Genomic DNA, 27,784 nt, shown 5'->3' on the forward strand with positions numbered 1-27,784 from the left:
CCGGGGATCAAACCTACAACCCTTGACTGGAAATCAAACCTGCAACCCTTCAGTGTGTAGGCCAACCCTCTAACCACTGAGCAAAACCACCCAGGGCTTAAATTTACATTTTGACCACCCTTGTGGCTATTTCATTTTTGCTACTGCACTTTTCATTTACAGATTTCAATTTAATTCTTTTAAAAATAATTTCTATCTCTTAATTATTTTCTTCACATGATGAGGTCATTCTCATACTTTACTGTAGTTCTTTAAACCCTTTGATATTATCTCTTTCTCTGTATATTCAGTGGGAATATTATTTTGCGTTATCCACACACTCTTAAAGCTTTGCCAAGTGAAGATATAATTAAGGTAAAAAAAAAAAAAAAAAGGTGTGTTTTTCTGGTCATATGCTTACTTTTTGCACTTAAATGTTGCAACTAGATTCTCATAAACTCCACCATTACAATGGATTAGCTTTTGTACCTGTAGAAAATGCAATGTCTTGTGTATTTACTGCATTGTGCTGCTTGGCCTTGGAACATAAATATTCTGTACACTGTTGAATTAATATTTACAGTGTCTGAGAAGTAAAATATACTTAAGAATATGTAAATCAGTCTGGCTGGTGTGGCTCAGCAGTTAAGCGTGGACCCATGCACCAAGAGGTCCAGTTCAATTCCCGGTCAGGACACATGCCCAGGTGTGGGCCCGATCCCCAGTGGGAGGCACGCAGGAGGCAGCCAGTCAATGTTCTCTCTCATCAATGTTTCTATCTTTCTCTCTTTCTCCCTCCCCCTCTCTCTAAAATTAATAAAGGGAAAAAAATTTTAAAAAAAAAGAATATGTAAATCATCCAAAGCCGAAAACAGAACCGGAAGCTCCAGAGAATGCTGCCTCGTGCTGGAACGTGAGAAAGTTTCTACTCTTTGCTGCATCTCGTGCTGTTCGGAGAAATAGACTCTGCATGTGAGCTGTGCTGACGAGCCAACAAAGGTATGAAACGTCTTTCCTTCTTGCTGTCAGCTGGAGCCATATGCTAAGTATATCTGGGCCTGAATTACCGTAACATGATGTGTTATTCTGATTGATCTCTCACAGCTAAAATGTTTCAAAGCTTTGATGATGGAATACTTGGGTTCAAATCTCTTCGTTCCTGACTAATTATGGGACCTTATAAAATTTCATCTTTTTAAACTGCTTTTTATCATTTTTAAAGAGTAGATGGATAGTAACATGAATACAGTTGTTATAAAGATTATGTTTAAGGCATTGAGAATTGCATTATTAGTCTACTACTTTAAGCATTCGGTATATTAGTCTATTGTTTGAAACCAATGTTGCAAATAGGGGGGCTGACAAGAACTCTCAGGGTCTGAGATTTTACCAAATTTGGAAGCAAACAAGGTAGCCTCACATCATTTTATAGCTGCTGGCAGAGTAAAGGAGTCTTGTGCCTCCTACCTTCCAAGAAGCCTGGGCTTCATGTTCAATTCTTGCCTTCCCATCTCCCAGGGGAATGAGGAGACGCACGGGCAGATGCTACACACACACTGCATTGTTATTAGAGGTGAAGAACTCCGAGTAAATCTCTCCTACAGTAGCTAATCCTGAAGGGAAGTACTGTCGTATCCTGGTCAGGAAACAAACCTTCCCTCTTCCTCAGTTAAAGACACAGTCTCTCTCTTCAAAGGCAATTTGCTGTTCAGTAATTCTTGCACTGATAGTTCAAGACAAAAGCACATAGACACAAGGCATGTAGAAACACGGTGGGGAATTCTCCCACGTGTCCTTCCTGTGAAAATTCTTCTTCTGCTTGCAGAAGACATCACAGTAACTCAAGTAACACTGATCTTACTACTCATAAGCACTTCCATGTGAAAATAGGAACTAGAAATGTTTAATCCTTTTGGTTTCCTTTATATGGCAGATGTAGAGACTTAGATTTGACGCACTCTATTTTACAGCAGCACTTTCTTTTATTAAATCTTGCATGTTTTTTCCTCTTCCCACCTAGATTCCATTATCCTTTTCTCCACCCCTCCACCTAGGCAGTAATGTCACTCTTTTACACAATTTCTTATAAAGTACACAGTGTTACTTTATGCTCTTCTGTGCTAATTTTACAAAAATATTCTACAAAAAAATTTTTGTTGTTTCTTATTAATTGGGCCCTTTGGTCCTGAGATCTCTGGCTGTTACTATATAAGACATAATTCATTGTAGCTAACTTGAGCATAAAATTAATACCATATTTGTGTTATCCATTCACATAATAATGGATACCTGAGCTAATACCTTAAATTAAACCTCCCTTTAAAACACATGGATTATGAATGAACTAACTTGATTGCACCAAAATAAAATTATGTGATAGATATCTTAGTTAATGCCAATCAGAATAATTTTGAAGTGGTGACCCATTGTTATTAATATTTTTTCTGATTACTAGTAGATATATTCCATAACATGAGTCTATCACCTGTATTATTATTTCTTGGGGAATTTTTCTTTTAGATCTCCTATATATTTCTTGTTTTTCTATAACTGCCTGATCAATATAGTTAGCATTGCCTAATAATGTAAGTAAATTTTCTGTTAATTTATTATATTCTGTTTTGTTCTTAGTTAAAACTAAACATTTAATTGTAATATTGAAATTCACAATTTGGTTTGTGGGTGTTATTATTTTTAGGGTTTTTTTCCTCAACTCAGATACATAGGAGAATCAACTATCTTTTCTTATATTAGGTTAGCTTTAGAGTTTATTTTTGCATAATAACAATTTAAATTCATCTTTATGGATTATATATATGTATATATATAATCATAAAAGGCTATTTACTTATATTTTCACCATATACTGAGCCATTTTCTCAGCTCTATCAAAAAAATATTTGGTTTCACCTTAACTGTAAATCAGATATCCCTGTATAGACATACATAGAAATTATTATTATTTTATTTATTTTATCCTCACCCGAGGACATTTTTCCAATTTTTGTTCAGACAGAGTGGGAGGGAGAAAGAGAGAGAGAAACATCGACGTGAAAGGGACACATCGAGTGGCTGCCAACAGCATGACCCAACCAGGGCCGGGGACAAACTGCAACCGAGGTACATGCCCTTAGCGGGAACTGAACCCAGGTCTCTCTGGACCACAGGCCGACGCTCTAACCGCTGAGCCAAACCAGCCAGGGCCATAGAAATTATTTTTGACCCTTATTTTCCACTGCTGTTCAGGTGACTCTCCATTAAGTTAAATGTAATGTACTTTTATGGAAGATTTCTCGCTTTTTCTTGTTTATATCCAAAAACAATATAGTTAATTTTTGTCTCTCTTTTGAATTATAGATTATAAATAATCATGATATTGTCATTCATTATTTACCCTAATTATTTTCCTCGATTTTGTTTGTAACGTTCATCCACATTGTTCTAGGTGAATATTTCTTTTATCATTAGAAATATAGTGGAGTATGATTTCATATGCTTAAATTTCATAACCTGTGAAGTAAATGTCTGATCAAATCTTTTCTTGATTTTTTTCTGTTACATTGTGTTCTCATGATTGAGTTGTGTGGTTTGTATTTTTCTAGATACTAGGCTTTTATTGGTGATATGTGTAATAAATAATTTTCTGTGCTCTGTGGCTTGTATTTTGTATCTCTTTAGACAAACAAACGTTCCAAATACAATATAGTAAATGTTATCAGTTTTTTATTCATAGCCGATGCTTCAGTATTCTTGAGGATACCTTTTCTTATCTAAAGAAATTAATTCTTTTGTATTATCATCTCATTTTCCCTCCCTATACATTTTATTTAATCTACTAAAAGTGCAGATTTATGTATGATGAAAGGCAATGATACAATTTATATTTTCCATGTGGATATTTATTTGTTACTTATAAGAATGACGATCATTTCCCTGCTGGTATATGATACTACCTACCTACAATAATGTGTTATAATAAATAGCTTCCTCGAAAAATAATCTTTTTTGTTTCTAATTATTATCTGCAGAAAAGTCCTTATTCTGAAACCACAATTCAAGATTTATACTTAAGATTCCATGACCTAGGTGTTTGAGACATGATAATTACAATACGAGACAAAAATCCACTTTGAGCCCTGGCCGGTTTGGCTCAGTGGTTAGAGCGTCGGCCTGCGGTCCAGAGAGACCCGGGTTCGGTTCCTGCTAAGGGCACATTCGGTTGCAGTTTGTCCCCGGCCCTGGTTGGGTCGTGCGGGTGGCAGCCACTCGATGTGTCCCTTTCACGTCGATGTTTCTCTCTCGCTCTGTCTTCCTCTCTCTCCCTCCTACTCTATCTAAACAAAAAATGAAAAAATGTCCTCGGGTGAGGACAAAAAACCCCACTTTGAGTTATCTCTTATCCCGAAGCTGGTTACTTTTACAGTTATAGTTACTGTGGAGAGGGCCTTGTGTTAGACCCTTCCCATGATTTCCATTCTGAGCTTTGTTTCTTTCCTTCCCTTGCTATGTAACTGTCTTTAAACAAATTTAATATTTTTCTTATATCACATGCCCACAAAACAAACGTAACTTTGAACCTCACTGACCTCATTAAATTTTCCTTCACTTTAACTTTTGCCCTAAGAATTCCTAAAAGCTTGTTTTTCTACTTAGCTTTTAGATCTGTACCTGAATCTATTTGTATATCTATAGCACTTTCTTTTTTTTAATTAATTAATTTATTTTTGTTACAGATGTTTCTCCTTTTCCCCCCACTGATTCCACCTCCCCCTCCCACCCCGCCCTGTCCCCAGCTTTGTTGTCCATGTCCATTGTTCATGCATACATGCATATAAGTTCTGTGGTTTATCTCCCCCCCCACCCCCTCTCCTGGGGATTGTCAGTCTGTACCCCACTTCAACATCTCTGGAACTACCCCATTCCTCACACTGTTATGTTCATTGTATTCCACAAATAAGTGAAATTATATGATACTTGTCTTTCTCTGTTTGGCTTGATTCACTTAGGATGATACTTTCCAGGTCCCTCTATGTCGTCTCAAAGGATAAGAGATCTTTCTTTCTTACAGCTGCATAGTACTCCACTGTGTATATGTACCACCGCTTTTTTATCCATTCGTCTACTGATGGACATTTGGGCTGTTTCCAGATCTTAGCTATTGTAAATAGTGCTGCTACAAACATGGGAGTACATACATTCTTTCTGATTGGTGTTTCAGGCTTCCTAGAAGTGGGATCACCGGGTCAAATGGAAGTTCAATTTTTAATTTTTTGAGGAAACACCATATTGTTTTCCATAGTGGCTGCACCAGTCTGCATTCCCACCAGCAGTGTACTAGAGTCCCCTTTTCTCCACACCCTCGCCAACACATGTTGTTTGATTTGTTGATGGGGCTATAGCACTTTCTTTATGTATAATACAAGTACTAGTTTTTCCAAATGATTGTTGATAAGTATAATCTGGCTCAGCACTACTGAAAACAGAGAGGCAACAGTATTTTATAGGGGAAGTAAGAAAAGCTAATGCCACGCTGCTCATTATAGCTAAATGTTTCTACTCACACTTTTATAAATGAATATTTAGAGGGTTTTTTTTTCCTGTTGATAAATTAGAACTATTTGGCAATATTAAAACATTTTCAGAAAAATGTTGTTCTCACTTTGCTGCTTCCATCCCAGCCATGGCCTTCTCAGAGCTTCTTCAACTTGCGGGAAATTGTGGAAGATACCAAATCACGCTTGTCTTTTCGAGTTTGTCATTAATTATACTTGTTGCCACTCACAACTTAGTGCAAAACTTTTCTGCGGCCATTCCCGCTCACCGTTGCTACGTTCATCTCCTTGACAACATCACATCCCAAAGCAAGCATCCCGAGAACCTAACGGCCAAAGCCCTCCTGAGGATGTCCATCCCGAGGGACAACCACCAGCAGGAGCAATGCCGTCGGTTCCGACAAACGCAGTGGCAACTTTTAAACTCCAGCGATTTGGCCATAAACACCACTGAGCTGGAGACAGAGCCATGCCTGGACGGTTGGACCTATGACCAAAGCTTATTTACTTCCACTATCGTAACCCAGGTATGAAATAAAGGGAAAAAGCAGCAATCGGTCATTTTCTACCTATAAGACTCTACATTAAATTTGTTTTAGATGCTTCAAGGCTTAGGATATGTCACGCAGATAACACAAAACCTAAATATATGACGGGAAAGGAAAGGGAAACATCAGCTGAAGTGTTACCACTCAGGGACTGTATTATTTTTTAGTCTATCATTGTAGTGAAGACTCATTTTGGAGGCAGGTAGACCAATGTTTGAATCCCCACTTTGGCGACTACTTGCATGTGATCTTAAGCATATAAATGAACATCTCCAAAGCAAAACTTTAAATTAAATAAAATAGTACCTGTTAGGGATGTGACAATTATTAAATTTAAAAACATGCAAAACACACAAGTTGGGAGCTCAATTTATTATTAAGGAGCTCAATATAAGGAAATGTTTAGTAATTTTTACATTAACCCTTGGTGTTAGAAATGCTTCACATTTTGTGAATAGGCAATTGACTCTCAGGCAGGCGGTATAAACTACCCCTTTGATCAACATGGTAAGTGGCAGACTTGTGGTTTTCACCAATTATATCTATCTTGGTGGACATGCATATCCAAATAAAAGTACACATCATTTTGTTAAGATAATGGAATACTGCACAGCTGGTGTGGCTCAGTGGATTGAGCATTGTCCCATGGACTGAGAGGTCCCAGTTTGATTCCAGATCAGGGCACGTGACTGGGTTGCAGGTTCCATCCCTGGTGGGGGACGTGCAGGAGGCAGCCTATCTATGTATCTTTCTCCTCAATGTTTCTATCTCTCTCTCCCTTCCTCTCTAAAAAAATCAATAAAAACATTAAAAAAAATAACAGAATACTGACAAGTATTGTTATAAAAATTAAGAAGAATTCATAAAGAAATTTTACTTCCCTAAACAGATTTTCAGAGGATATGAAAGATTGTTCATAATTCTGCTTTTCCCACTGTTCTAGTTTGTCAGTGCTGTGGTTAAAATATGTTGCCAAAATTAAATTTTATTCATGATGTTACTGAGCCTGCAATTTACCGCCATTACTTGGAAAATTTTGTTGATTTAGTACATCTATACTTGACAAAGTAGCTTTTATTACAATATTGCTTTTTATTATTTCCTTTTTGTTTGTTTTTTAATTTTATTTTTCAAGTACAATCTACATTAAATATGATTTTGTATTAGATTCAGGTGTACAAAATAGTGGTTAGACAATCACATACTTCTTCACAAAGCTCTCCTCTCAGTATCTCCAGCACACATCTGGCACCATACCTAGTTATTACAATATCATCGACTATTTTCCCTATGCTGTAATTTACATCCCCAGGAATGTTCTGTAACTACAGATTTGTTCTTCTTAATCCCTTCACTTTTTTCACCCAGTCCCTCTAACTGCCTTCTCTCTGGCAACCTTCAGTCTGCTCTCAGTATGTATGAGTCTGTGTCAGTTTTGCTTGTTCATTTATTTTGTTCCTTAGATTTCACATATAAGTAAATCATATGGTATTTGTCTTTCTGTGACTTATTTTGCTTAGTGTAATACCCTCCAATTCCATCCATACTGTCACAATTGGTAAGATTTCATTCTTTTTTATGGCTAAGTAATATTCCATTATATATATGTGTGTGTGTATATGTGTATATATGTGTGTGTGTGTGTGTATGATATATATCACCACTTTTTTATCCACTCGTCTATAGATGGGCATTTGGGTTACTTCTACATCTTGGCTATTGTAAATAATGCTGCAAGGAACATATGGGTGCATATATTCTTTTGTATCAGTGTTTTGGGTTTCTTTGGATATATTACCAGAAGTGAAATTGCTGGGTCATAAGGCAGGTCCATTTATACTTTTTGATGAACTTCCATACTGTTCTCCATATTAGCTGCACCAATCTGTGTTTCCACCAACAGTGCATGATGGTTTCCTTTTCTCCACATCCTCCCCGACACTTGTTCTTTGTTGATTTATTTATACTAGCGATTCTGACAGATGTGAAGTGATATCTAATTGTGGTTTTAATTTCCATTTATGTGATGGTTAGTGTCATTGAGCATCTCTTCATGTGCCTATTGGCCATCTGTGTGTTCTCTTCAAAAACAATCTATTCAGGCCTCTTGCCCATTTTTTAAATGTGAATTTTTGTTGTTGTTGGGTTTTTTTGGTGTTGAGTTGTATGTGTTCTTTATAAATTTTGGATATTAATCCATTTGAATTTATTATTGGAGAATACTTTCCTGCATTCAGTAGATTGCTTTTCTATTTTGTTTATGGTTTCCTATGCTGTGCAAAATCTTTTTAGTTTGATGTAGTCCCATTTGTTTATTTTGTTTGTTTGTTTTCCTTGCATAAAAAGATATATCAGGAAAATTATTTCTAAGAGAAATGTCAGATATTTTACTGCCTGTTTTCTTCTAGGAGTTTTATGGTTTCAAGTCTTACATTTAAGCCTTTAATCCATTTTGAGTTTATTATTGTGTATAGTATGAAAAGGTGACCTAGTTTCAATTTTTTGCACATGTCTAATTATCCCAAGACCATTTACTTAAAAAAATTTTTCTTTATTGATTTTAGAAAGAGGGGAAGGGAGAGGGAGAGGGGGGAGAGAGAGAGAGAGAGAGAGAGAGAGAGAGAGAGAGAGAGAGAGAAAGAGAGAAACATCGATGAGAGAGAATATCGATTGGCCGCATCCTGCATATCCACAGCTGGGGATTGGGCACACTTTGGGCTTTTTTGTTGTTGTTTTTCCTATTTCCTTTAGGTGTAAGATTAGATTGTTTATTCGAGATTTTTCTTGTTTCCTAAGGTAGGCCTGTGTTGTTATGAATTTTCCTCTTAGGACTGCTTTTGCTGTGTCCCATAAATTTAGGTGATTGTGTTTTCATTTTCATTTGTCTCAGGCATCTTTTGATTTCTCCCTTGATCTTATTGTTAACCCATTCATTGTTTACTAACATTATTTGGCCTCCATATGTGTGTTTTTCAGTTAGTTTTTCTTGTAATTCATTTCTAGTTTCCTACCATTTTTGGTCAGAGAAGATGCTTGATATGATCTTAGTCTTCTTAAAGAATGTTCTATGTGCACTTGAAAAGAATGCATATTCTGCTGCTTTGTGGTAAAATCCTCTGAAAATTTCAATGAAATCCATTGGATCTAGTGTGTTATTTAAGACCACCCTTTCCTTGTTGATTTTCTGTTTGGAAGATCTATCCATTGATGTTAATAGGGTGTTAAAAATTCCTACTACAACTGTATTACTGTCTATCTCTCTATATATGTCCATCAGTATTTGCTTTTTATATTCAGGTATTCCTATGTTGAGTGCATAAATGTTTATAAGGGTTACATTTCTTGTTGAATCGATCCTTTTATCATTATGTAATATTTTTGTCTCTTATTATAGTCTTTGTTTTAAAGTCTATTTTGGCTGGTATAATTATTGCATGCCAGCTTTTGGTTTGTTTTCATTTGTATAAAATATCTTTTTGCATCTTTTTACTTTTGTTTGCCTTTGTCTTTTGCTTTTATGTGGGTTCCTGTGGACAACATATATATGGGTCTTGTTTTCTTATCCTTTTAGCTACCCTTTGTCTTTTCTTTGAAGCATTTAACCCATTTAAACTTAGAGAGATTATTGATAGGTTCATATTTATTGCAATTTCATTCTTTATAATTACGTTCTCCTTTCTTTTTTCCTTCTTCTCTTAAAGAAGTCCCTTAAATGTTTTGTAATACTGGTTTGGTGGTAATAAACTCTTTTAACTTTTTCTTGTCTGTATTTCTCCTTCAATTTTAAATGCTAGCCTTTCTGTGTACAGCAGTCTTCATAGTAATAGGTCTTGCTTTGCATCACTTTGAATATTTTATGCATGGCTTTGAACGTTTTTGTTGAGAAATTGGTTGACTGTCTAGAGGAGCTCCTTGTTGGTAACTGTCTTTCTTTCCCCATTTTTAAGATTCTTTTTGTCTTTAACCTTTTTCATTTTAATTATGATGTGTCTTTGGTGTGGGCCTCTTTGGGTTCACCTTGCTTGGGACTCTCGGTACTTCCTGTACTTGTGTGTCTTTTTCCTTCACCAGAATAGGGAAGTTTTCAGTTATTATTCCCCAAATAGGGTCATAATCCCTTGCTTGCTCTCTTCTCCTTCTGATACCCCTATGATGCAGACATCGTTACACTTGATGTTATCCCAGAGGTCCCTTGAACTATTCTCATTTTATTCAAGTCTCTCAGTCTCTCAGTTTCTCTCTCTCTCTCTTGCTCTGATTGGGTATATTCTGCTACCTTGTTTTCCAAAATGGCTGATTTGATCCTCTGCTTCATATCATCTGCTGTTGATTTCTACTAGTTTTGTCTTCATTTCAGCTATTGTGTTATTCCTTTCTGACTGGTTCATTTTTATGGATTCTATGTTCTTTTTTTATGCTATCTCTTTATTTACATTCTCATTGAGTTTATCCATTCTTCTCCTAAGTTCCTTAAGCATCCTTATAACCATTGTTTTTGAACTCTGTAACTGGTAGATTGCTTGCCTCCATTTCATTTTCTGGGGATTTCTCCTTCATTTCTCTTTAATTTGGGACATGTTTCTTTTCTCCCCATTTTGGCAACCTTTTCACATCTTACCTTTCCTATGAGTCTTGATGTGGCTTCTTTTGTAAATCCTTGGTTTTAAGACTTCTATTAAGCTAGACTTCAGTTGATTATTCGGATAATTGTTCTAAAATTTAGTTGTAATTCTGGTTTGGTCCTAGGAGGGGGGTGAATATAGCTTCTACCTACTCCTCTGCCATTTTGGATCTACTCATTATTTCTTTCATATTTTTATTAAAAGTTTCAGATTTCTAGTATAAAAAACAAGTGAAAGTACTTAAAATATATAATTACCTGCTGTAAATACCCATTTGAATGCCTCAAAAACACTTTGATCTAATGTATTTCTCACTACAATTTTCTATTCAGTGTTGCACATATCAGAGATGTAGATTTTATGCAAATCAAATCTGGGAGCCATAATTAATTTTCTTTTTTCTCCATCTTTTTACTCAAATTTTTTATCATCTTATTATAAAACTTATTTTGGTGTCTATATTGATATTTCTACTTCCAATGTTATCAAATCAGTCAAATAACTTTATCCCCATCATTTTAATAGCCTTATTTTTCTCCCCTACATTTATATTTTCCTTTGTTTTAAATATTACAGCAAACTGTATTTTCCTAAACAGAAATCCATTAATTTATAGTCTTTAAAACATGTTAAATTATTTGTCTTAGTTCATTATTTGTATTCCAATTTAAAATTTCAATGATCTCTCCATTTTTATATCATGCCATACATCTTACAGTTATTTTCTCTCCAGACATTCTCCATGTAATTATTGGCAACTTTCACGAATGGAATAAAATTCAATGGAATAAAATAGACTTAAATCCCTTCAGCCTAAAGAACACTTACTATGCTCACCCTTTCCTCACAATCTCTCCATTCCTTTCATACAGGAATCACGTTTCAGATTACACTTTTTAACAAAAATAATTCCTGTCCTTTCGGATTATTTTAGTTCTCCATTAATATATCACCTTAACACTTCACATGTATTATCATCTCCACTAATCCCAGAAGTATTTGTTCTATATCCCTCTGACTTCCTTAATTTCTCAAATCCTTAACAAAGCATGTTTTGGCCTCTCACAGCACTTAGAACATAATAAGAGCTTATGAAATATAAAGTACTTAGCAAGTTTTAAATATTTTTAAACATATATCTCCCATTTTCAAGTATAGATCATCAAAGTAATTTTTCACAATAAATGATTTTACTACTTACATGTCCAGTTTCATTTGTGTGACCTTTGATTTACCCCATTCTCTCTTTTCAGTGGGATTTAGTATGTGAATCACAGTCACTCAAATTATTGTCACAATCCATTTATATGGCAGGATACATGCTTGGATCTTCTATGGGTGGCTATATTACTGACAAGTAAGTCTCATATTTGATTCATAAATGACCCAAAATATATAATACATATATTCTCTAAGAGTACAACTTTTAAGGCTGAAGACCTGGAAAGTGGTAAAAGCAGTCTTATTAAAAAATTAGATATTCTACTTAGTTGCAGCTGGAATACAGGGTAGATGCCAAACAGTGCTGACTGAGTAGACCTTCATCATTTGAAAGGCAAGTCTTCTGATTTAGTTTGAGTTGCTCTTGAATCAAATTTTAGGGCAATGATTTGTGTGCAAGATTTTATTTGGGATGTGATCCAAGGAGGCAGGAAGAGGGAAGTGGGGAGGGGGAGGAAACTAATATAAGGTATATTACTAAGCAGGTTACCATATGGGAACCTGAGGATCAATCCCTTTGTCCGGGAGACTGTATTAGCATGCCTCAGAGTAGTGCTACCTACAAAGTAAAGAAGATGGTAGACAGCATATCCTGGCACCTAGAATCTTCCCTGTGCCAAACAACTTTGCTACTATGGTCAGAGAAAGCCCTTGGGTGGTGGAAACAGGTGTTTGGCCTTAGAAGCCATTTGAAGGTATGAGAACATTGAATAATAAAGTGATTGGCAAGGCACCAATATCATGTGCTACCAAATCGCAAACGCTATGGTAGTTACCTTTAGTCTTATGTATTAGCTAATAACTCAAGAAGTAAAATTAATGGTGTAGTGGTAAAAATAAAGACGTCTTAGAGGTATATTTTCTAAAAGTAAAGCAGAAAAATAATTAGTTGGATAAAGTGCATAAAGCAAAATTTCATATAAAAGTCATAAGATTTTGAAAAGATTTTAACTCCAGGTTAAGGAATTTGGATAGCATTCTTTATACAGTAAAACATAATTGAGTTATTGATATTTTTGAGACATAATAACAATTCTTAGAAAACAATCTGTCAAGAGTAAGCAAAGGAAATTGGAGGTGGAATGTGCAATAATGCAAATAGATTAACTGGTTAGTCGGGCATTTTAAAAGTAAGAAGACTATGAAGTGTTACAAAATCCTGAAAGATTTCACTCAAAAGAATAAATGAACAGATATAGAAAACCTTATAACTGAAGAAAAAACAGAGGAAGGATTGATTTTTGGAGGATGGTGACAGAGAGATTACGGTGGCCTGATAAGTTATTCAGAAGGCAGGGAAAAAGTTGGGGCAATTTAATGAATTAGATTTATTTGATAAGAGTCAGTCCAATGAACCATCACTAAAAGCTATTATTTTTCAGACATAACTAAATACCGATATTTCTAGGATGTGTAAAAACTATTTTGATCACACAGAACTTACTCTTTTGGGAAAGGAGTATGTTTATCAGAATTTTTTCACACAATGGGATACCTGTCATAAGAAAGGAAAGAACACAGAAGAGCAGATACCTCCCAAGCTGGAAATTCTCAGAATAATTCATACATTGTACAATGGCATATAGACTTTTACTTTTTTAGATTGTTTGCTAACTCTACTGGTTCTCTCCTAGATTTGGCCGGAAACCTGCATTACTGGTTTCTCCCTTGTTAGTTGCAATACTGGGCACTGGTTCAATTTATGTCCCAACCTTCTCAATCTATTGTATAATTCGATTTCTTATGGCAATGGCATTGGGGAACATCTACAACAATACTCTTGTAATCCGTAAGTTTGACTTTGTTACTGTCTTCTCTCACCTAATTTTGTCAAGTTTTTAACACACTGTTTATATGATTTGTGTTGATACTTTTTTTCTTAAGTTATAGAATGGCTGCCAACTAATGCCATACCCATGGTCATAACAGCAATGTCTCTGGTTCTAAGCACTGGACAGGTGTTACTGGCTGGACTGGCTTATGTCTTCCGAGACTGGCGTATGCTACAATTGTCCATTTCTGTGCCTTACTTTGCGTTCTTCCTATTCCAATGGTAGGTAGACTTCTGTTTGTTTCCCTTGTGAATATTGGGCACTGAAATTTCTTTTTTTTTATCCTCATCCAAGGACACTTTTTTTGTGTGTGTATTTATCTTCAGATAGAACGGGAGAGAGGGAGGGGAAAGGAGAAAGAGAGAGAAACATTGATGTGAGAGAGACACATCAATTGGCTGCCACCCACAGGACTCCAACTGGGCCCGGGGACAAACTGCAATCAAGGTATGTGCCCTTAGTGGGAACTAAACCCGGGACTCTCTGGTCTGTGGGCCGACACTCTAGCCACTGAGACAAACCGGCCAGGGCAAAACTTTTTTTTTAATCCTCACCCGAGGATATGTTTCCATTTATCTTCAGATAGAGCAGGAGGGAGAGAAGAAAAGAGAAAGAGAGAAACAATGATGTGAGAGAGACACATCAATTGTTGTCACCCGCACCACCCCAACCGGGGCCAGGGATGAACTGCAACTGAGGTACATGCCCTTGTTTGGAATCGAACCAGGACTCTTTGGTCCACGGGCCAATGCTCTAACTGCTGAATCAAACCAGCCAGGGCTGGGCACTGAAACTTTTAATAAATATGGACTGCTGTCACTCTGCATCGCCTTATTGGAATGAGAAAAGAAGTGCAGAAAAGGACTCAAAAAATAAATCTTAAAAATTCAAGGAATACACTAAATTAAATATTAAATTAATTAATGTAAGCATTTAAAAATAGAATTTTACTTGGGTTCACACACACATTACTATCAATGTCAAAGAAATAATTAATAAGGAGCATGTTTGTTAGAGAAAAATGAAACTCTAATTTAATTAATGACTGTAACATGGAGAAACTGAAGCTTGCAGGAGACACGGTGGAACCTCATGGGGGCTGAGCTACGGGATCTTTACCGTCTGAGGCTGGCAGTAGTTACTGTAAAGGGGGGGTCAATGGGGCAATGGCTTATGGGACATCATTATAAAGTTCAAAGATCAGAAATGCTGTTTTTAAATCTAAACATAATATAAACATAAAATTTAAAAATAAATTAACAATGAGTTAAATGCTGAGACAGGAAAATAGCCTGAGTTCCTTCCGAATTGGAGAGGCCATGGTGTTCCAGGCGAGCCCACCACACTGAATGGGATCCAGGTCTCTGGATTCTTACCCTGTTTGGGACTGGCCTCCTACCCCATCTCAGTGTCTCTGCCTTACTTCATAAAGGTGGTCATTAGAGTCTGCCCGCTGGTTGATTGTATCTGGCAAGCTGGAAAAAGCACTCGAAGTATTGAAGAAAGTAGCCCATATAAATGGGAAAAAAGATGTTGAAGAGAATCTGCATATTGAGGTAAGGGGCAAAAAAAGGAATGTCTTGAAGTTTCTTCTTTATCAAGGTAAACTCAATATAAATAAACTGCATCACCACAATGAAAGCAAAAGCAAACAAACAAAAAAACACAGTAGCCAAAAATGAACAAAAATATAGACAAAGACACCGAGCTTCTTTGACCATCTAATTAATCCTATCAGAAGAGAATGAAAAAATACCACCGCTGGAGGTAGCCTGGCTGGTACAGTATGGTATGTGATGACAAGGTCACACTATATAGACTTATGAAGAATGAATGTATGGAAGTTATTCATGAGTTCAGGAAAGCTCCCTTAGAAATTAGATGATGGGTTTTGTATTAACCCCAATATCTCTCATTATTCCCTGTTAGATTATATAGGACCTTTTCTCTCAAATGTCTTTGTGTACCATGGTTTTGATTTAAGGAAACAAATTAGAAAAATCCAACCCATTTGGCAAAGGTACTAAAAGAAGATTCTTTATTGAAGGAAAAGCTTCAGTAATAATTTTTCACCATGGATTTATAACTGAATAACTGATTATTGATGATCAAATAATATGATTTCTAAAAGTAATAGCCTACATTTCAATAGAAATATATTAAATGCAGAGTATAACTCAAGTATGTAAGCCACAGGCAATCTTCATAATAAGGATTAGGTTTTCTTTCACAATTGGACTTGGTGCCATCACATAAAGCTATTGCAGCACAAAAAGCAAAAACTTGAAGTCCACTGTTTTCTTCCTTCTCTTTATAGTAGTACTGATGTATGACACTTCTGGACATTTATGGAAAAATAGATTATAACTGCATCAATAGGCTAAGACTTGGAAGTATTCCTAATTCATAAAGAAATAGCCCTGGAATAGAAACATTGTTCCAAGTACCAAGTGGAAAACTATGACTAGTTCTGCTCAAAGACTGACATGAAATAATATAACACACAGTGATAAAATGAAGATATAAACAGAAACCATTTAAGGTTTGTGTTGTATAAGGTTCCATGTGTTTTGTTATTTAATCTCATTTAGTCTTACTCTCCCTTTAAAGTGAGAGTAATATTAATACCAATTACTTAACTTGTACACAGGATTTGTACATTTTCAAGTGAGTTAAAAAGTTCAAAAGAGTTTATAATGTATAAAAGAGCAATGCACAATTTCATAAGTGTAAGAATACATTTCTTTACAAAGAAATTATATTTCTTTTGTGCTCTAGTAGGATTGCAAAATGATCTGGAGGAGAATATAAAATGATTATAGGGAAAATAATAAGTTTATGAATGGTCCCTATGATTCTTTTTTCCTTTTTCATTAATGCTTTTCAATGTGTTTGTTTCAAATGTCTTTCACTTTGAAGGTTTTACAATCTGCAATGAGAGAAGAACTCACTTTCCTCAAATGTAGTTCCAAGAAAATAAAGGTCATGGCAAATCCCCTCATGTGCAAGATAATCTTTTTCCTGTGTTTCCTGAGGTTTGTCTTTTCTCTTCCTTCGGTCACTTTGAGATAACATACACCAGAACCAGGCTCACTACAAATGGAACCATCAATTTAGTCCCATTTGGGAGGTAGAGCAGAAATATATGTAATTTAAAACACAAAAAGTAAAATCAGGGCTAGTGTTGGAAAGGATATGTGTTTTATAGAGTTTTGTGGAAAAATAAAGTAGCAGAAACCTTGGTGTTTCATAGAAGACTGGTAGCAAGATTCTAATAGAGTAAGAGTAGTTGACAGCTTAATTCAGGATAGAAGACCAACTCCGTTTACATTAGACACCACATCCCATTGCATGGTGGGTAACAGCATAGTGTTTTGAGTCACAGGACTATGTGCAGCTTCTTGCTAAAATATTCACTAGCGCCCAGCCGGTGTGGCTCAGTGGTGGAACACTGACCCATGCACCAGGAGGTCTCTGGTTCAATTCCCGATCAGGGCACAAGCCCAGGTTGTGGGCCCAATCCCCAGTGGGGGGCAGGCAGGAGGTGGCCTATCGAAGTTCTCTCTCATCATTGTTTCTATCTCTCTCTCCCTCTCCCTTCCTCTCTCTCTAAAATCAATAAAGAAAAAATATTTTAAAAATAAATAAATAAATAAAATACTCACTAGCTATGTGATAGTGGGTACTTTGCTTCCCCTCTTCAATTATAAAATTGTGATGATACTTATTTCAAAATGTAGCTGTGTCATTTTAATATACAATCTTCAACAGATATTTATGTAACCCTTGTCCATTCTTCCTCTAGACCCTGTAAACCCAGCAGTGTGCAACACAGATAAAGCCCTGTTGTCATTAAATATGCTTTCTAGAAAGGAATAAAAGATAATAAGCAAGCAAATATATAGCAGGGCAAGGTGTGGCAAGTATTGTAATGAAAAAGAAAGCCAGGCAGAGCTGTAGAATGAGAAACAGCGGCAGCTGTCAGGAGCTGGGAGAGGAGGGAGATTAACTAGGCAAAGCACTGGATCTTTCCAGGCCTGTGAAACCGCTCTGTATGGAGCTGTGGTATTAGGTACAGACCCCTATGCATTCTTTCAAACCTATATAACTTTACAGTACATACATAATTTTAATTAACATGTGAAAACTTTTAAGAAGTCTGTTAGGGGGTTGGGAGAATTTAGGATAGGTGCAGCCTGTGTTAAAGAATGTAAGTGCGCCATAGCCGTATGATATCACCTCCTGAAGGGGATGGGGAAAAAGGTTGACCTAAGTAATTTTAGACATGAGTTGAAAGCAAGAGCCTAAGGACAAAAGGAACTGCACACCAGCACCGAACTCCAGTTAGTAAAATTGTTTCACATAGGCGCACAGGTTAACACGTCTGAAACTTCTGAACATACTAGGATTGAGCAAAGAAGTAGATGGCTTGTGTAGGAGGCAGGCTCCTCATTGTTAGAGAAGGAGTTTACAGATAAGCAAGAGAGGGTGGCGAGAATGCACTACCTCGTACTAGATTAGAGTTGGAGACATCCGTGTGAGCTCACGTGTAGACTAATGCATATTTACAGACACAGAAGTAGATAAAGGGAGGTATACAGACTTGGGTTAGTATACACACGTACATGTCCTTGCTGTCAGACGAGAGGGCCTACCTGCAATGATATTCCAGTAACTATAAGTACCTAGTGCCCAGTTCTCAATTCATAACATCATTCTCTCATACACTGAAAAAGACAGAAAAAAAAAACTCAAACCAAAACAAAACAGGGCCACTTGGACAAATGGCTGATTCTAGAGCTGGAACACAGAACATACATGAGCCTAGACAAACTTGGAGTATCAGAGAAAGGAGGTACTGGGAAAGAAATGCACACACACAGTGACTGGCGTATAGCATATCAAGGGACCAACGGGCCAATTTAAGAATAATGTGAGCAACAAAATAAAAAATGAAGTATTGGATTTAAAAAATAAATATCTGTGTGTCCATATTGGTATAAATAAATGATTGGATAAATGCATACAGAGAGAAGAAAATAAAAACCTCCTATACAAAAAAATCCTAAACAAATTATGTCTAAACTCCTTCTTTTGAGAGAGGAGCTTAAGTTCTGTGGTCTTAATAGGATATCAACATGTTGAACATTTAATTATCATTATGGTTGTTATATTATGCAATCAAAATGAATATATTTTAACTGATATCATTTTAACATGTTAATTTAAAATTGTTACAAGTTCTCTAAACTAGAATTAGTTTTGTTTAAAGTAATTTCCTTAATCCTGAGAGAGAACTTTTATTAACCAAGGAAAGACCAAACTACACAAACATTATTCTATTTTGTTATAGTTCTGATTCAATTATTACTGCTCTTCATTGCATTTTTTTCCTTCTTCATTTGTTATTCCTTCTTCTTTCCTGTAAACAATAGTGAAAGCATTAGTTTGATGCCTATTTTCCTAAGAATTGAAAACTTCTGTCTAAATATTTCATTTTCTATATCAAACATGTTAGGTGGTGCTGTACTGTATTGTTTCATTCAAAATAATTGCTAAATTATATTAAGATTTTTTCACTGAAATATGGATTATTAAGACCTATGTTTTTAATTTCCAAAAATAGAAGTTTTCTTGTGATATTTTTATAATTGACCTCTGTTTGTCTGAATTGCCTTGCCATCAAAGAAGGTGAATAAGACATTTATTTGTATGGCCTCATTTTTAGATGCCCCTGTGATACTGTAAAAACAGTATGTTCTATTATTGTTTCCCATGTTTTATAATATAGCAATATGTGCACATCTACACTGTTAACATTTTTCCATCATATACTACTTTCCCAACTGAAAACATTTTTAAAAACAATCTTCACATAAAGAGATACGATTTTCTTTCCTCAGTTTAATCATTTTAATCACAAACTTGTTAATATTTATTTAACACTTATATTAGTTATGGATTTTGTGACATAAATCATTCATCCTGAAAAAAAATAGGAAGAAAGTTATTTGAAAAACGCAGAAGCCACTCATCTTCAAATAAGTAAATCGTGTACCTCTAACACAGAACCATGTTGCACGTCAGTCGTCAGTGGTCACCGAGTAAAAAAGGCTTAAGCCTCTATTTTCTCAGCCTTAGTAACAGTCCACCTGCTGGAGGTGAAAATCCCAGAGGTAAATTTTGTCCTCAATAAAAACTGGTGGTTGGGCACAAACACCTCTCTTGCTCACTTCATTTGATCTCCGTGCTTGTTGTGGAAGAGAGGTATAGTATCACGGCATCTTTGACTTGTATAGTAGCTATAATTTCCCTAAGTATGGTGTATCCATGATGAAAAAAATATATAATAAATATTCAAACAGTAGGTATTTATTTAACGTCTATTCATTCTCTATTCTCTTTTACAGATTTTCTGCAATTTTTTTCCATTACGGAGTGATGACCGATTTACAAAACTTAGGGAGCAATGTGTTCTTGTCTCAGGCTCTCCTTGGAGTCGTGGATTTTCCATCAAAATGTCTCTCTCTGCTGGTGATGAAGTTCCTGCCACGGCGACCTTCCGTAGCTTCTTCCCTCTTCTTAGGTGGACTATGTATCTTAGTCAATATATTTGTGCCCAAAGGTGAGAACGGCAGTGTTCAGAAAAAAAGTTCAAGGATATTGGTAGTGTGATCAAAGAAGTTTGTTGGTGTTTAATGTACGATCAAATTCACATGTGGACAATAATTTCATCGCGGCATGGTGTCATTATCTAGGTATTTTAACATCAAATTAATAACAATAAAACAGTAGAGTTTAACATGTATTTATGTTTAAGTAATTATCTATATATAAATATAATTTCATAAGATATCATCTATATTATGCAATATAGACTATAATATAGAGTAAATTAGATTATATAATAAAGTTGATATATTATAAAGTACAACTGATTTCTTTACATAAGTTGAGGTATTATAAAATGTAATTGAATTATATATCTGAATTGATACGGTGTAAGGAAGATTAGTGTGTCTTTCGAAGTTTAGAGTGTCTTGTAAGTATTTGAATTTTAACTGAGATAAATGGGAACTCCGGTCTCAGGCTATTGTGAAGAAATATTTAAACACTTTGGCTGTAACACAAGGATTTATTCAAAGAGATTTTTTTTTTTTTTTTGTATGTGCCCCTAGTGGAAACCAAACCCAGGACTCTCTGGTCTGCAGGCCGACGCTCCAACCACTGAGCCAATCTGGTCAGAGCTAAAGAGAATATCTTTGAGTTTACAGAAGTCCCCACTACATTTTTGTCATATTCAGAAAAACCTACAGTTAATGCACTTTTAAAAAATCTAAGCTCATTTTGTCAGTGGTTTGAGAACACAAACATATTATCAATAGGTATAGAAAGTGCTCACCTCTTCACCCATTCTCTCTGCAAACTGCAATGGCTCTAACGGGTAAAGGGTACTTTTAGAAGCATGGCCACTTAACTGAGGTTCTCTAGGAGAAATTCTTGTCTATTCATAGTTAAACAGAATCCTCATTCCTTAGAAGCCCTTCAATTACATTCATATCACATGCAAATTCATCAGCAATTCATGGTAGTAGTTTATCTGAAGTTCTAGAGAGAATTTTAAAGTAGCTTCAGTTTCTGACTCCAAGAATATTGGAAAATGAAGTCATCTAAACAATATCAGAATAGGGAAAAAACTATAACCTCATATCTGAGGAAAAGACTAAAAAATATCACATATTTCCTACCCCACATATGTTGTTTTTCTAATCATCATCATCATCATCAACTTTGTCATCATCGTTACCATCATCATTCTGGACTAAACAAAATAATTATGTGTATACTGGTTTAACATTGATGTTCAATATTAGACTCCTACTTAAAAATCAATTAAAATATTCTTATTAATGCTATATATACTCATTAAAAGAGGTGGGTGTCACTACAAATAATCAAAGGTAGACAAGGTTATACATGCTAGGTAATTTATGTGCTTCATCATACTGAACCAGGCACTCAAATGACCTGAACCTCACTTAATGTCGCTTAACCTCACAGACATACCTGTTGTACGCCTTGGACTTGCTGCGTTGGGAAAAGGATGTATGGCAATGTACTTCAACATGAGTATGACCTATAATCATGAACTCATACCCACAGGGATCAGGTAAGCCGCTGACCTCGCCCTACTAAGACTGCCATTGAGCATTACCCGGAACATGCTAGGTATTTAAACAAGTCTAAATGAAGTCTCTCCTCCAAGGAACGTTATCTAATTACCGTGGTCATTTAAAAACCACCCTTGACAAACATTTTGATTACCCACAGTTAGTCTAGAATATTTTCTCAAAATTCGGATATTTTTGAAAGTAATCACAACTACTCGCCCCAGAGATCTTCCTCTGAATCTCTCTCACCTTCACAAGTACATTCATCAACACCTACTAAGCTTTCTTGCCCAGCTATTCTTTTACTCATTAGATCTTTTCAATCCCACCCTGCCTTTGTCTTACACATCTAAGTTTTTCCATTAATGCACAATCCCATAAACACAATAAAATATTTTTGTATTTTTCTCAGAATTTAAACTACAACATGATTTGAACTGAATCATTACTAGAGAACTATATCTGATGATTGTAACAGTAATCATTAAAACAGTTTCGCAATATATCATAAACCAAAGCATGCAAGTTTTATGGGATTTCAGACTCAATATCACACTCAATCATCATGCAGAACCTCTACCCACTTTTGTTGTTGTTGTTAATCTTCACTTGAGGATAGTTTTTTTTTTCATTGGTTTTTAGAGAGAGTGGAAGTGAGGGAGGAAGTGGGGAAGAGAGAGAGAAAAACATTAATGTGAGAGAGACATATCCATTGGATGCCTCCCACACATGCCTTGACCATGGCTGGGAATCGAACCCATGACCCTTTTTCTGATGGCTGACACTCTAACCATTAAGCAACACTGGCCAGGGCTTTACCCATTTGTTTACTATTTGAGATCCACCTAATCTATTTTTTAAAAGTGAATGCGAGCCCTGACCGATTTGGCTCAGCAGTTGGAGTGTCGGCCCACGGAACAGAGAGTTCTGGGTTCAGTTCCCGCTAAGGGCATGTACCTCCATTGCAGTTTGTCCCCGGCTCCGGTTAGGGTCGTGTGGGTGGCAACCAGTCGATGTTCTCTCTCACACTGATGTTTTTCTCTCTCTTTTCCTCCCTACCTCCTGTTCTATCTGAAGATAAATGCAAAAATGTCCTCAGGTGAGGATAAAAAAAATAAAAGTGAATGTGAATACACTAAATATTCAATGGACTTTGTACAAAAATCATAATACTTTTTCAACAGAATTGAGTAAATGCATACATTAAAGAACAGTTTTTTGGTTTTTTTTTGAGATAATAAATATTCCAAGGCAGAAGCATTTCAAAATCATCAAAAAAGCCCCACAGGGTTCCAAAGTAATTTATCTGTATTTGTAAAGGGCACACAAACAGGATATACAATGTGATATAAATAACATTCTAGTGCACATACTTGCAAAGAGCATATAGTTCGTTAATTAAAACACATTTCTACATAAGAAGTAGAGAAGGAAGAAGAAAAAAAGGAAAAGAAGAAAGGGATAAGGATGGGAGAGCAAGAAAAGGAAGAAGAAAGAAAAAAATAATACGATTTCAGAAATTTCTATGAGCTACACATAAATATAGGCCCCTGACAATAAGTCTATGAACACAAAAAACAGGGCTTTCCTTCAAAAACTTATTTTATTAGTAGTCAGTGACAATAAGTGAGAAAACATAAATAACAAAGAAATTTCACATTTATATACATGGTGTAAAGGAAATTAACAGGATTTTCCGCTGGATCAAGAATGAGGGTGTGAACCAGCAAGGGGTGTTAGAGTAGGCCTCATTCTTTCTGGATAGACATTTAAATTGTAATCCGAAAGCCAGCATATGAGATTATCTAAAAAAAATAAATCAAATAAAAAAGTTCTACTACAGGATGTAGTAACTCGGCCAATGTGACTGAAATTTAACATACAAGGGGGAAAACACTATCATGCGCTAAGGTTGGCAACATAGTAATGAACTTAGTAAGGCATTTAGATCTCAGTTTCAGCCCAAGGAGAATCCCTGAAGCACTATAAAGTAGAGAATCAAATACAATCGCAAATTATAACTATTATATCTTGTCTTTATTTATAAGATACGATACACATATTTTAAACCAGTGGAATTCAATGAGAGAAAGATGACCTTGTGTTAAGGTTGTCAAGAAAGGCTTCACAGATGAAGGTCACCAAGAGAGGACACAGATTTATTTAAACAATGTTTTCTTATTCTCCAGGTCCAAAGCAGAGGGTGTGATTTTATTCATCACTGGTTTGGGCGCATCTCTAGGAAGTCTAGTATCGATCACCAGACAGTATTTTGAACCCTTGCCAATGATTCTGTGTGGCACGTTCCCCGTTGTGGCCTCCATCTGTGTCTACTTCCTACCAGAGACTTTAAACCTTCCTCTCCCAGACACCATACAGGATATAGAAAGAAGGTAAGAAAGAGAAAGAGGATGTTTTTGTTTGTTAGTTTTTCTTTGAGAAATCAGTTTTTGTAATCATGTGATGGACTGGAAAAGAAAATAACTCATTTTTCAACATGGTTGAAAAATCCCAATATAAATGATAAGATGGTGAATATTGATTTTAGTCATAAATATTTGATGTAATATGTATATTAGCATTAGAAATTTATATGTGGATAGTTTCTAAAAAATGTTAACATCACAATTTTGAAATTACCTTTATATGAAGAACTTATACAAATGTCAAGACATATCCAATGATAAAAAATTATATTACCATCATGTAAATAACTTAAACTTAACTACATATTTTATCCAATATAATAGCATTAGTTTGTTGGCATTGTCACAACAAAATAGCACATGTTGGGTAGCTTAAAACAATAAAAATATATTTTCTCATAGTTCTCGAGGCTAGAAGTCTAAAATAAAGTTGGCGGGTTTGGCTCCTCTGGGTGCCCCGCCCCTCTCCTTGGTTTGTAGATGGCTGTCTTCTCCTTGCGACTTTAAATGGTCTACCCTCTGTTTGTGTTTGTGTACGAATCACCTCCTCTTACTGGGACACCAGTCATATCAGACTAGAGCCCTTCCGTATCACTTCATTTTACCTTAATTACTTCTTTAAAGTCCTATCTCTAAATATAGTCACATTCTAAGGTACATATAAATTTTAAGTGGGCACATTCAGACCAAAACAAACTCACAATTCATAACATATTTTTTATTAAAATTTGCAAAAGCATTCTAAAATCATTATGAAAAACTTAAATGAAAAAAAAAAAGTTTTAAAAAATACAGAAAAAAAACAAAAAAAACCACCAAAAATGCCAGGTCTATATGGGGAGAAGGGTTTTTTTTTCTGAGACAAGTTTGTAAAGGCTTGGATCTTCCAGTTTTTTAGGCATTCTTGCTATCCTACCCCTGGTGACTGTAACAGGACATATCACCTGTCCTTCCCACAGAAGCATAATTATAATGATTTTATTATAAATGCAGAGTAGAGGGCCAACACAGGCAGGACCTCAAAACTGACTGTTATATTCTACTCAATACCCTTTCCTGGGGAGAGATACCATGTGTACTTGCTATGCCTACATTTGTCAAATCTAATTTATCTAAAAAAGTTACTCATGTACCTCCTGCAAATTGAGACTACAGTAGTGACTATATGGCATGAGGAAGGGATTCAGAAGGCCAATCTACTCCTTATCGGGCTTATTAAAATAATATAGAGATGAACCAAAGAGCTTATATGCATGTATGTATAACCAATGGAAGTAGACAACAATGCGGGGGGGAGGGGGGGCAGGATGGGGAGGAAGGTGTTTGGGGGGGGAGGATAAACATTTGTAACAAAAATAAATTAATAAAAATTGGAAAAAAAATAAAAAATAATAATATACATTTTTAATCCCAACCTTTAATCTCAAATTTCAAAATATTTCAAATGTCCCAAGGTACTGATGCTTTGTGATGGTATCCCATTCCAAAAGTTGCTAGGAAAAGGTTCCCCTTTCTCACTGACCTACTTTGCATCTTCAGAAACTTATTTGGCATATTTTAACTCAAATGAGGATTCATGGATTGTGTATAAAGTTAATGAGTAAAAAACAGATCACTATTTAGGTCCTTTATAACTGAAATACGCTTTGAATGAGCCTAGGATTTACCTGTTATTACTGCTTTTAAAATTATATTCCCTTTCTATTACTATAGCAAGTTAAAGGAGAGTTAAAGATAAAAAAATAATAATCAGACTTTATAGATTTTACCATGTACCAAATATTGTTCTAATTACATTACATGTTTTATTTACATAATAGCTCCTTTGAGATGTATGAGTAGTATACATACTTTTTGGAAAAGGAAGCTAGGATGCAGAGAGATTAAATAACTTGTGCAAATTATCTTTTTACGGGATTTTAAGTCAATTTTATTTACAATAATATAAAATATATTAAATATGAACTGATTTTAAGTGAACCGTTTGATAAACTCTGAAAACTATATGTACAGTAATTCATTCTTGTCAAGATTTGAAATATATAGAAAAAGATAACCAACGTTCCAAAAACTATATGTAATTCACTCAAGACTTGAAATATTTAGAAATAGACAACGAATGTTCCAATCACCCCAGAAAGTTTTCATGTGCCGGGTTGCTGTCAACCTGCCCACCTCCCAGTAAACCACTGAATTTGATCACCCTTGCTTTGTTCTCTTCTAGGACCTCATGTAATATACGTACGGTATGCATCCTACTGTATTCTATTGACTTTCTGCTCAACAAAAGTTTTGACATTCATCCACATTGTTATGCATACATTATATAGTTGGCTTTTTTAATTACTTGGTAGTTTTATATGTTGTACACAGCACAGTTTGTGTATCCATTCACCACTTGATAAACATTGAATTTTTCCAGATTTTAACTCTTATGAATAAAAGTGTTATAAATATTTTCCTAAGAGAAAATTTTTTCTTTCTCACGAGCAAATACCGAGGATCGGAATTGCTGGGCCATATGATAGGTGCATTTATAAAAATTTATTAAGTTCCAAATTACTTCCCAAAATGTTTGTACTATTTTAAATTCTCAGCAACTAAATGAATGTTACAGGTACTTCACGTCTGGGCCAATGATTGCAAATGTTTTAGTCATTTTAGTGGGTATAAATGATGTTTCAGTTGGTCTTACTTTGTATTACCCTGATAACTAATGATGTTCAACAACATTGTATTGCTGGCTGTATTAGTCATCCTTATTCTTATTTATTCTCTCAAGAAAAGTCTGCTCAAGTCTTTTCTCCATATTTAGTTGTGTGGCATATAGTTTCCAAAAGTGGTTCCTAATGAATGCTCCCCCCCGCCCCCCACCCAGTATTCTTGTCTTTGATCATCTCCTCTGACATTGAACCTGGTTGGCTCTGTGACTCATCTTAACCATTTGAACGTGCTACAAGTAACATTGTACTAGCTCTAGGTCTAAACCTAAAGAAAGCCGAGAGCTGGGTTTTTAGTCAAGAATTTCTGGAAATTTAACCACAGGAGTTTTGGCTCCAGTCTCTTCTAGTAATTGCACTTTTTCCCCCCTCCAAAAATAGGACCCAGAGAGAAGAAATTATGACACTATTCTTGGATGTAAATCTCTGCAATTTACTTAGTGGTTTTTTTCCCAGCTTCTAGGCCCTTCCTGTGATGAGAATAATTTAACAAGCCACGTCACAGATTGCTGTGAGAACACAATATTCCTAGATTGATTTGTAACTGCCTAATGAAGTACAGATAAGTTGTATTGTTCCTTTTTGACACCATATCCAACACTTACAATGAATTCTGCCATCCCTGTTTCTTTCATTTCAGATACAAAAACTGTAAGAACACAAGTACAAAAGAAGAAGAGATCAGTGGCCTCCAAGACAGCACAGAGTGTTAA

General features: G+C 35.5%; 1 protein-coding gene across 1 annotated transcript; it reads left to right on the forward strand.

Moving 5' to 3' along the window:
* Window positions 1-5,659: 5,659 nt before the first annotated feature.
* LOC118631477 (solute carrier family 22 member 12-like) lies at window positions 5,660-27,784 on the forward strand. Its single transcript, XM_036263845.1, has 9 exons — window positions 5,660-6,058; window positions 11,955-12,058; window positions 13,557-13,711; window positions 13,807-13,975; window positions 15,187-15,310; window positions 20,165-20,318; window positions 21,816-21,924; window positions 24,115-24,318; window positions 27,712-27,784. Exons 1-9 carry the CDS (start codon window positions 5,660-5,662, stop codon window positions 27,782-27,784), a joined length of 1,491 nt encoding a protein of 496 aa, XP_036119738.1.

This window comes from Molossus molossus, unplaced genomic scaffold (assembly GCF_014108415.1).
Source record: "Molossus molossus isolate mMolMol1 unplaced genomic scaffold, mMolMol1.p scaffold_m16_p_16, whole genome shotgun sequence".
NCBI lineage: Eukaryota > Metazoa > Chordata > Mammalia > Chiroptera > Molossidae > Molossus > Molossus molossus.

What these genes read in the sequence shown, in the direction of transcription:
- LOC118631477 (XM_036263845.1), top strand. Translation starts at nt 5,660, where the DNA reads ATGGCCTTCTCAGAGCTTCTTCAACTTGCGGGAAATTGTGGAAGATAC. An exon ending in GCGTTCTTCCTATTCCAATG is followed by an intron (nt 13,976 to 15,186) that starts GTAGGTAGACTT and finishes TACTTCATAAAG; the next exon opens with GTGGTCATTAGAGTCTGCCC. An exon ending in CTCATACCCACAGGGATCAG is followed by an intron (nt 21,925 to 24,114) that starts GTAAGCCGCTGA and finishes CTTATTCTCCAG; the next exon opens with GTCCAAAGCAGAGGGTGTGA.